The following is an 11,537-nucleotide window of genomic DNA, read 5'->3' as shown; positions in this document are numbered from 1 at the left end:
AAAAGGGGGGGGGGGGGATTTTAGAAACACCTATCAACATGATAGAAGAGACCATATGAAGCCATACAATATCGCAAACCTTACTACTATTTAACCCATCTCCACACCCTTCATTCCTTTACCCTTCCTTCTCTCTTTAAATATAATAGCCAACAACAGAAACCCAATCCTCACAAGCTGCACACCTTGCTTGGGTGCTCCTCCTGATATTGGCTTCTAAGGAGTACAATATATCAAATCTTCAGCCAAAGGTATCAAGTTTTCCTTTCTTCGTTGAAGGGAAGTTTGGACAAAAGCTTCATCGCCTATGTCATTATTGTGTGTCTGCTGCTGCTGCTGCTGCTGCTATCCTGTTGCCTATTATTATAATCTTGGGAACTTTTCCCAACGCCTTCATAGCCTCCTTCACCAACAAGAAGGTTCTTCTCTTCCTTCGACAGATACTTGTCGACCTGAGCAGCTGCTTGCCGTCCTTCAGAGATGGCCCAAACCACGAGGGACTGGCCCCGACGGCAGTCTCCGGCTGCAAAGATTCCGTCTACACTAGTTGAGAAGCGGCCATACTCGGCCTTGAAGTTGGACCTATTATCTTTCTCCACGCCCAGCTTCTCTGCAACTGTCTGTAAAATGCAAAGAAACAAAAGCACACGTTAACATCAAGCTAGTGTTGTAGAGTATCCTTCAGCTAGGATTAGAGTGGTCTCAAACACCCTAATCTTTTACTTCTCACATTCAACCCTCGGTTAACAACAAGTCATATCTGACTAGTGCAAGTTTTGAATGAAACTACTAACCGATTCAGGCCCGAGGAACCCCATCGCCAGTAAAACAAGATCAGCCTCTATTATTTCCTCGCTGCCTTCCACCTCCTTAAACTGGAACCTTCCATTGGCATCCTTCTCCCACTGAACACGTATTACTTCAAGTCCCTTCACTACCCCATTCTCATCTCCAATAAACCGCTTAGTCAAAACCTCGTAAGATCTTGGATCTTTTCCGAATTTGGTAGCTGCTTCCTGGTGTCCATAATCAACTCGGAATATTCTAGGCCACTGCAATCCCACAAATGGTGAACTCATAAATATGTAACCCATCAGCCAAAGTAAAGTAACGATGCATTATCCAGTGCATAGCAGGGTGACAGGTAAAGCGTTTTCCAAAATGCCAAATAGGAGACCAAAGAAGAAAGAAGGCAAACCTGTGGCCAAGGGTTTCCTGGAGCCCTGGTCTGTGGCGGCTGAGGAAGAAGCTCTAGGTTTACAACACTACTGCAACCGTGCCTTATAGAGGTTCCAATGCAATCTGTTCCAGTGTCACCACCACCAATGACAACAACCTTCTTGTCTTTTGCAGAAATGTATTTGCCGTCTTGAAGATTGCTATCAAGCAAGCTCTTTGTGTTCGAATGAAGGAATTCCATGGCAAAATGGACTCCAGAAAGCTCCCGTCCAGGTACAGGAAGGTCCCTGAAACAAACATTACTCGCCTATTTTCAATGAATTCTTAAAAACGATTGGAGCTGTGCACCAAAATTCTTTGGATAGAAACTTGAAGAGAATTACCTTGGTTTTGTGGCACCAACAGCCAAAACGAGCGCATCATTTTCATCTTGAAGACGATCAAGAGAATATGATGGATCAGTTCCAACATTAGCATTAACAACAAAATTTACACCTTCCTCTGCCATAAGGTTAACACGCCGCTGAACTACATCCACTTTGTCAGTCTTCATATTCGGAACTCCATACATCATAAGTCCTCCAATTCTGTCAGCCCGTTCATACACAGTCACCGTGTGTCCCATTTTATTTAGCTGGTCTGCTGCAGCCAAGCCAGCTGGTCCACTCCCAATAATAGCAACTCTTTTCCTGCATTAATTAACAAATTCTATGAGAACTAAACATAGAACAAAATGACACTTTTAATGAAGTCTTTTTAATATTAAAATAGTACTATTAAACAATAAAATTGAACTATTCACCAAGTAACATACAGAAAGAATGACAGAAACAACAGCATACCCGGATCTTGTAAGAGGAGGCCGTGGAGTCATCCATCCCTCTTCAAAGGCCTTGTCTATGATGGCACATTCAATGCTTTTGATGGACACAGGATTCTCAATAATGCCCAGAACACAAGATCCTTCGCATGGGGCAGGGCAGACCCGGCCAGTAAACTCTGGGAAATTGTTTGTCTCAAGAAGCCTCTCTAAGGCTTCACGCCACCTATTCTGATAAACTAACTCATTGAATTCAGGAATTTTATTACCAAGAGGGCATCCAGAGCTCTCCTGAAATTATAAAAAATAACAATCAGGGTCAGGAAAAAAAAATTTAATTCTTGTATAATAAGATACAAGCATATTGAAAAATCTCAGTAAAAGAAATTACAGTAAAGACCATCACCTGATGGCAAAATGGGGTACCACAATCCATGCATCGAGCTGACTGAGTCTTTAATAGCGGCCCAGGTTTTGATTCTTCCATAACCTCCTTCCAATCTCCCATTCGAACATTAGGATCCCTGTACTTAACTCCTTCACGCTCATAAGCAATAAAACCTCGATGTTTAACAGCATCAAGTGTCTCAGTAGGTCTCTTTGGCGGTTCCGTCTTTTCAACCTTTGGATCCAACTTTAAGTCAGACCAGTACAGAGCAAGGAAATCAAATTTAACATCAATCAAGATAAGATGACCCCCAAAATGGAAACTAGTGAAAAAAGGCCAACTATACTTTTAGAGTGAACGGGTCTATTGGAACTCAAAATTTACCTGTTTGGAATCCCCATTCAAGGAGGCAGCAGCCATTTTCTTGAGCTCCTCAAATGCATCCTTTTCAACTAACTCTGCCTCATCTGACTCCTCCTCAACATCTTTAGCAGCTGGTTCTGAAACCTCTTTGGTAGCTCCTTGAGCTTTCATGTTTGCAAGAACACGCTTATATTCCCTTGGGAAGACCTTAATAAATCTAGGCAATAGGTTCTCAAAGTTGTCGAGGACTTCTTTGGCTAAATTGCTGGATGTGTGACGCTGATGCTGCTGTATCATCATTTTTAGGGCCACAATATCATCCTCCTCTTCAACTTTGTCAAGATCTACAAGCTCAAGATTGCATCGGGATTCAAACTTTCCATCCATGTCAAGGACATAAGCAATACCTCCACTCATACCAGCAGCAAAATTTCTTCCAGTTTTCCCAAGAACAACAACAGTGCCACCAGTCATATATTCACATCCATGATCACCAACACCCTCCACAACCGCCTTTGCCCCTGAATTACGTACACAAAACCTTTCTGCTGCCATCCCATTGAAATAGGCCTCACCACTTGTAGCACCATAAAGAGCCACATTACCTATGATTATGTTCTCTTTAGGATCAAATAAACTCCTCCTTGGAGGGTAAACAACAATTTTTCCACCTGATAATCCTTTGCCAACATAATCATTGCTGTCACCCTCCAACTCTAGCGTTATGCCAGGGCAGAGAAACGCTCCAAGACTCTGCCCAGCACTTCCATTGAATTTGATATGGATAGTTTCTGAAGGAAGCCCAGCCATGTGATAACGTTTGGTTACCTCATGGCTAAGCATTGTTCCAACAGCACGGTTAACATTGTTGATAGGGCTTTCAATGTATACAGGAAGACTCTTTTCTAAAGCCGACTTTGAAAGTGCGATCAGTTTTTGATCCAAAGCCATGTCCAGACCATGATCTTGTTTCTGCACGCAATATTGTGCAGCTTCAGGACGTAGATCAGCAGCAGGTCTAAGTAATAGAGATAGATCAATATTCTCTAGCTTCTCATTTTGCCAAGCAACTTCTTTATCGACTTCTAACACATCTGAACGACCAACCATCTGATTGACTGTACGAAATCCAAGCTTGGACATGATCTCCCTCATTTCCTCAGCTACCATAAAGAAAAAGTTGATGACATGTTCAGGTTCTCCTGCAAACTTCTCTCGAAGAACAGGATCTTGAGTAGCAATTCCAACAGGACATGTGTTCTTGTGACACTTCCGCATCATAATGCAGCCCATTGTAATAAGGGGTGCAGTGCTGAAGCCAAATTCCTCTGCACCAAGCAAAGCAGCTATAGCCACATCTCTTCCGGTTTTTAATTGACCATCTGTCTGAAGCACTGTACGACCACGAAGGTCATTAGCAACCAGAGTTTGGTGAGTTTCAGCCAACCCCAGTTCCCATGGAAGCCCAGCATTCTTGATGCCAGTCCACCTTGATGCACCTGTACCTCCATCATGACCTGAGATTAGTACATGATCTGCATGGCCTTTCACAACTCCACTAGCAATTACACCGACGCCTGCTTCTGACACCAACTTCACACTAATCCGAGCAGCTGGATTGGAATTCTGAAAGCCAATAGGAAAGGAAAAAACTCAACAAGTCGGTCAAAGAAGTTTGTATTTTAATACTGATGATTCACAAGCTGGCTTACCTTGAGGTCATGGATTAACTGAGCAAGATCTTCAATAGAATAAATATCATGATGAGGAGGTGGGCTGATAAGCCCTACCCCAGCGGTAGAATTTCTTGTTTTTGCAATTTCACCAACCACCTTGTGACCGGGAAGTTCACCACCTTCCCCAGGCTTGGCCCCCTGATGCAATAACCAACATTGCAAATTTAAATAGAGCGAATTTTCAGAGAATAAATAGCTACAGTTCTTATTTCACCTCACCACATTCAAATGTAGACATCAATTAAAGATGCAAAAACACCCAGAGGTGCTTTGCAGACACAGCATCATCTGCCATGAACATAGTTCCATAAAAAGGATGAACCTCTGTTCCAATAGGAGTGAAGAGGCAAAATGAAATGCGAATAGGAAAACACACCAACATGAACAACCATATCGATTCAAAAAAATCAAATGAATACCTGAGCCATTTTTATCTGCAATTCATCTGCATTTGTGAGGTAGTAACTTGAAACTCCAAACCTCCCACTTGCGACTTGTTTGATAGCACTTCTCTTTGGATTCATTGAACCATCGGGAAGAGACTCCATTCGAGACGGTTGCTCACCTCCCTCACCTTGAACAGAAATTTCATATAAAAAGCTTCAGCATATGCGGAAGGAAATGATGTCAACATCTATCACTAGAAAACAAATTATTTGCAAAGGGAAGAGAGTATTATATTTGTTAAAGACCAAAAGAACATAAGAATAAATCGAAAATTCTGACTCCAAAAGAATGTTAGAAAAATTAGAACACTAGAAAAAATCTCAATTTCCCTTTAAGGAACAAAAACACACCTGTGTTTGATTTTCCACCAATTTTGTTCATAGCCATGGCCAAAGTAGTGTGCGCCTCCAGAGAGATTGATCCATAACTCATTGCACCAGTGCAAAATCGCTTAACAATTTCACTAGCAGCCTCCACTTCATCCAGGGGAATACTCGTCCCTGTCTCTTTAAATTTCAGGAGTCCTCTCAAATTACATGCTTTATTTAATTCATGAACAAGCTTGGAGTACTCCTTATAGGCATTTACACTATTAGTTCGAGCAGCCTCTTGCAACTTTGCTATGGCTACTGGATCGTTTAAGTGAATTTCACCACCTTTCCTCCAATGATAATCCCCAGGGTTTGGTAATGCTACAGCTTCTGCACTGCCAGGTGGGAAAGCTCGGGAGGGAAAAGCCATTTCATGCAAATTATGTGCATCACGAGCCAGCATCTCAAAAGTTGCACCCTCTACTCTGCTTGGAGTTCCAGCAAAGCACTTCTCAACAACTTCCGAAGAAAGACCAAGAGCTTCAAAAATTTGAGCACCTTTATAAGAAGCCAAAGTTGATATTCCCATCTTCGCAAGAACTTTCATCATCCCATAGTTGCTTGCCTTGAAGTACTTTTTGACCAATTCCTCCTTGGTGTGAAACTCACCATTTGATTTGGCCGGAATTTTCCCATCAACTTGTAATCTCCAGATGGCCTCAATAGCCAAATAAGGGCATATAGCATCAGCACCGAACCCCACAAGTGTACAAAAATGGTGAACTTCCCGGGGTTCTGCAGATTCTACTATCAAGCCAACTTGAGTGCGTTCTAGATTTTTAACTAGATACTGATGGACGGCACCAACAGCCAGGAGGGAGCTCACAGCAACACGCTTGGTTGAGAAGGCTAGAAAATGAATTGAGAAAATATTAAACCTGTTAGCAGGAAGATGCAGAACTAAAAGTAGAAAGCATAAATGAGAATGCAAAACACTAGAGTACCTCTATCAGAAAGCACAAGTGTAGTATATCCCTCCCTAATTGCATCATGAGCTTCAGCACAAATCCTATCCAAGGTCTCCTCCAAACCTCTTCTACCAAGGTATTTTGGATATGTGATATCTACAACTTTACTTCGCCAGCCCCTGTAGTTCATTTGCTTTATTGCTTCCATTTCTTCAATGGATACGAGAGGACCTTTCAATGAGAGACGATGACATTGTTCTTCAGTAGTTTCAGTCAGGTCCCCTTCTGGACCAATCATACATTGCATGGAGGTCACTATCTTCTCTCTGATGGGATCAATGGGAGGATTTGTAACCTGTGCGAACATCTGCTTGAAATACTCAAATGGGAGCTTTTCTCTGTTGGACATGACAGCAAGTGGAGTATCATTTCCCATGGAACCAAGAGCCTCAACACCATCTTTGGCCATCGGAAGCAACAGCATCTCCAAGGCTTCAGTAGTGTAACTACACAACAAAGTAAAATTGAAAATGCGGTTTTCCATAGTGAGGGAATGGAATTAGATAGCTTATGAAGCAGCTCACATACCCAAAGGCTTTCAAGGGAGCGAGTAAACCATGAATGCCCATTGTTTCCATATTATCATCATCAGCCGATGTCTACAAGTCATAAATGAGTAATATTTAGATAAATATAATCAAAGAAAAACTGAAGTGAGATTGACCTCGTACTTACAGGCAACGCTCCTGCAATAGATGGAGTGGTCAGTTCAGATTTATCAATTGAACCAACGACGTCCTTTAGTTCAATCTTCTGCCTTTTAAGCCACTCCCCATAAGGCCTAGCAAGAGAATATTGCTGCTTCAAGGCTTCATCATCTACAACAACATGATTTTCAAAATCCACTAAAAGCATCATCCCGGGGTTGAGCCTTCCTTTCCGTGAAACATCTTCTGGTGCAATGTCCACCACCCCAACCTCACTGGCCATTATAACTCTACCACTGTGAGTTACATAGAAACGACCAGGCCGCAATCCATTGCGATCCAATGTAGCTCCAAGATAGCGGCCATCAGTAACTACAAAAAAAACATTGCAGATAACCAAAATTCAGAATTCACTCGTAAACAAATTTTGAATTGATTCAGAAGTCTGTGTATATTACATGAAATAAGAGCCGGTCCATCCCACGGTTCCATGAGACATGAAAAGTATTCATATAATGCCTTCCTCTGTGCATCCATATTCTTGTCATTTTGCCATGCTTCAGGGATCATCATCATGACAGCTTCTGGAAGACTTCTACCAGCTCTAATTAAAAGCTCAAGAACACCGTCAAAAGCTCCTACAGGGTAGCAGCACAAAAAGGAATGATAGATAAATAAATCATAAAGAGGAATTATCAATAATCATGTATAATGAATGATTGTCACTGACATACAACAATCAAGCAGTTTTTTGCAGGTATCAGCATATGCACAGATCTATGCATGCAAGCACAAAGAGATTTAATGTAGATAGTTCACCTGAATCTGAAGAGCTAGCATCCACAATGGGCAATAGATGTTTTAACTCGTCTTCTGATAGGCCAAGTTCCTTACACTTCAGTAGACCTTCACGTGCCTTCATCCTAAGGGGAAAATAAAGTTCAGATTAAATCAGTGTTGCAGATAGTTTACAAGATATTGAAGGAGAACAAGTGAAAGAGAAACTTTGTAAGAAGTCCACTCAGAAAACATACCAATTCACGTTGCCTCTAAGAGTGTTGATTTCTCCATTGTGGCCCAAGACACGCATAGGCTGAGCACGATCCCAACTAGGAAAAGTGTTTGTTGAGAAACGGGAGTGTATCTGCACCAATATTTCATAAACCTAATTTGTCATTCCTTTCATTTTTATTTATTTTTTCCTTCTTTGGTCAAAAGATGGAGTGAAACAACAAGTTACAGGCAGTATTCATCTTTGTTCAACCTTGATGGTGATCAATAACCTAAGCTAGACAGTTTCAAAACAATTTCTTTTCATTTAACTATTGCAAGCTGAATCCTCAACAACAGATCACAGATGGCTGCCATGTGTTTCTGCAAATATGATTCACTTGGTAATGAGGTTTCTTACCAAAGTCATCCAACCATCCAGTCCAGCATCCAAATTTAACAAGAAATCAAGGAAGTGGAAGAACTTAAGAGATCATTCAAACCTCAATGCCTCAGAAGTCATTCCTCAACCTTGCATCTCTCTTCAGTTACCGGTTGTTCCCATGCTGTTTGTTGGAGTATATGAAGTTAGTGGAGAAGAAGAAAGTGAATGGATAAAATATTTACCAGGGCCATGTAGCTCGTAAACCTTTCATTCCCTAGATCCAGATAATAATCTTTCAACTGAATGGGCTTCAACTGACCTTTGTACACAATAGTCCTACAAAATTATGCCAGTGAGTTCAAGTTATGACAATATGATAGTCAGATCTTATAGAAACTGATGCGGCCTTTCAAAATCACCTCGAGGAGAGAGAACATATGTAGAAGTCTCTTGCGCCACCGTGCTCAAGGTTTAGTGCAGCTTGAATAGCTACCACTGAAAGCCTCCTTAATATGTACATCTATTTAAAGAATCACACAAAGAACCACCCGTTTCAGATTAAATTTAACCAGATGCATTCAAAATTGCACATTAAAGAAATTACAGGACCAAACTACTGAGCCCAGTAAGAGTAAGCTTCAATTATAGTACTGAAAGTAGAACATGAAAGAGAAGATCACCTGTTTCTCCAAGTCAACTTTCGACCTTGTACTTGGGGTAAGGAACACTTGCTCAATCACAGGTTCCGTCTGTAAGGCAGACTTCCCTAATCCAGTATTGTCTGTTTGCACAGACCGCCATCCAAGAACAGAATGCCCAAGTGATTCAGCAACCTTAAAACACAAGTAAAGCATTGAACCGTCAATGGATCACGTCGCATAAACGTCACTTAACCAACCAATACATTTCTAAAACATAATAGACCATATCAGATTTTAGGTATTATTAGATATTAAGGACAAGACGAAAGAGACACTGAGAGGCGTTGAGTATGTTGTAGCTCGAAATTTGAATAATTGACCTGGAAGTTAAAGAGCACAAAATCAAGAGAAAAAGATGAAACGAAATTCAGTTTTAGGAAAATACCTTCGCAAATACTTTTTTACTTTCTTCTCTACGAGAATCCGACGTGGGCAAGAAAAACATGCCAACGGCATACTGTCCCGGCGGTGGGAGTTCGAAACCATTATCTCTTGCCGCCTAAAAAGAGGGCAACCATCAGTACCACTAAACAAGGATCAAGCACATAAAATCAAGCAGAAATCAAGCAAACGAAATATTTGAGCTTTTTGTCTTTGAAATATTTAATCGTTACAACTAATTTCGCGATAACGAACCGTCGTTAGATGCAGATGCAGATGCAGTAATATTTTTACCCAGAAGTCAAAATTTTCAATGAATGAAACGGGTTTCAAAAGGCTCGCAACCCACCATCAAAAATACTTTTTTTTATCGTCGAATTCATCCATGAAACCGTGATTAATCATTATACTTGGATAATAGAAGGTAAATCAAACTCGAAAAATAAAATATATGGGATTCCCTTCAGGAAACCATCTTTTTTAAGGGAAAAAAATGAACAATCGTGGAGGATGAATCACAGTCGCAAAATTGAAAAAAAAAATGAAAGAGGAAAAAATAAAACACAACAAAAATTCGTGCCTCCTTAAAGAACTCGTGTGGAAGAGCAAGAAGAAGCCCAGCTCCATCACCGGTATTTGTTTCACAACCACAAGCACCTCTGTGTGACATACGAACCAACATTTCTAAGGCATCTGTAATCTGCAAAAAGCAACATCACAAGAACACCCGAATTAAAGCCAAAAAGACATTTTACAAAATATATATACCCAATACATGTCCATGCTAGACGAAAATTTCCAAATCAAACGTTAAAGAGGAATCCAGCCGTAATATGGTATCATATTTCAATAAACAAAATCCATTTAGAAGAAATAATTCGATGATGCTAACCGTTTTGCGACTGCTTTCGCCGGATAACTCAGCAACGAACCCAACTCCACAGGAGTCCTTATCAAAAGAAGGATCGTAAAGGCCAAGCGGTTTCTCAGGCACAGCCGACAGACCCGACCGGACAACAAGCCGTAGCTTCGGTGACCGACCAGGACCGTCCAAATGCCAGAACTGGACTCCTCCGGATCCCGGAGCCCTCAAGCGGGCTCCAAAGAACTTCTTCTCCGTCACGTTTAACGACCTCGATGCTGCCTTCGAAGCAGAGCATCGAGCAGCTCTCGCGCCTATACGAGCTTTAGAGTTGACATTCAACTGAGGCTTAACAGAGGACTTATCAAATGAGGAAGGAGCGGCCGTAAGTTTAATAAGAGAACCGGATTTCGCCAGCATTGTAAAATCACAAACGAGCTAATCCCACGATACGGTATCAAAGTTAACCCCTACAACTTATGGAACCTCGTTATAACCAATTTTAGATCCAAATGAACTCTCAGATTTCTTAACAGAGACGTGATAGAATTCCCACGTTGCACACGAGCAACTCTGCAGATCTGGCAACGCTTACTCCTCGAGATTTCTGGAAACGAAAGGTTGTTCAGGATTTATGAGTGAAAAAACAGAGTAGTATGTCGATTGGGAGCTTTCAGAGCGAAAGAGAATATGAAGACAGACAACAAGTATGGAGTTAAAGACTATAATCGGTAGGCTTAGCCGAAAAAACTTGAAGATGATATTCAAATCTGGAAGCTAGAGAACAGGAAGAATCTCCTTGCGACCCGCAGATCGTAGGAGAAGGAGGTTTGGACAACAAATTTTCCCGGAAAACCAGAGAGACAGAGAAATCGGGGAGAGAAATAGAAACGAGAGTCGGCGAAACGCAAACGAGAAGCAGCTCCGCTATTAGGTTTCTTATTTCTTCTTTCACATAAACGAAGCAGATGAGTGAGATTTATAGAATCCAAAATGAAACCAGATAGAGAGAGAGAGATAAAGCGTAGAGAGAGAAGATGGAGGCAACAAGAGCCCATAGAGGGAACCGATGTCTACTTTCGTCATTTACCCACAAATATTTTTATACTACAAACTAACAGCTCAGATTTCCCTAAACATTCCACGTGGATGTTGGCCTATGCGGCACGGTACAGCCGCTTACGGTGGGGGCCCCACTCCTAGATAAAATCATCCAACTTTATCATAATCATAATCGTAAAATAACCCTAGACACTTTTTTTTTTCTCCTTCTCTCCCTTTTTTGCCGTCTTACGTCAC

The 11,537-nt window shown here is 41.3% G+C and overlaps 1 protein-coding gene across 4 annotated transcripts; it reads right to left on the bottom strand.

The window, feature by feature from the left end:
- Positions 1–39: 39 nt before the first annotated feature.
- On the bottom strand, positions 40–11,256 carry LOC111430634 (glutamate synthase [NADH], amyloplastic). Of its 4 annotated transcripts, none has more exons than XM_023066958.1 (22): positions 10,269–11,256; positions 9,957–10,076; positions 9,381–9,494; positions 8,975–9,127; positions 8,714–8,814; positions 8,537–8,630; positions 7,954–8,063; positions 7,739–7,842; positions 7,378–7,557; positions 6,948–7,291; positions 6,801–6,871; positions 6,249–6,718; positions 5,284–6,153; positions 4,906–5,060; positions 4,463–4,624; positions 2,772–4,376; positions 2,406–2,621; positions 2,022–2,290; positions 1,563–1,868; positions 1,199–1,466; positions 795–1,052; positions 40–620 (listed from the first exon to the last, which is right to left on the bottom strand). In XM_023066958.1, the coding sequence occupies exons 1-22, from the start codon at positions 10,656–10,658 to the stop codon at positions 306–308; spliced, it is 6,675 nt and encodes a 2,224-aa protein (XP_022922726.1). In that variant the 5' UTR covers positions 10,659–11,256; the 3' UTR covers positions 40–305. The 4 variants fall into 4 exon arrangements, with proteins under 4 accessions (XP_022922726.1, XP_022922725.1, XP_022922728.1 ...); XM_023066957.1 differs by having other exon boundaries at positions 2,406–2,633; positions 10,269–11,255; XM_023066960.1 differs by lacking the exons at positions 8,537–8,630; positions 8,714–8,814; positions 8,975–9,127; ... (1 more) ...; positions 9,957–10,076; positions 10,269–11,256 and adding an exon at positions 8,413–8,481 and having other exon boundaries at positions 2,406–2,633.
- Between the last annotated feature and the right edge of the window lie 281 nt (positions 11,257–11,537).

This window comes from Cucurbita moschata, unplaced genomic scaffold, assembly GCF_002738365.1.
Source record: "Cucurbita moschata cultivar Rifu unplaced genomic scaffold, Cmos_1.0 Cmo_Scf00034, whole genome shotgun sequence".
In the NCBI taxonomy this organism is placed as follows: Eukaryota; Viridiplantae; Streptophyta; class Magnoliopsida; order Cucurbitales; family Cucurbitaceae; genus Cucurbita; species Cucurbita moschata.
Note: the sequence above shows the minus strand (reverse complement) of the source record. Positions and strands in the feature narration are given on the sequence as shown.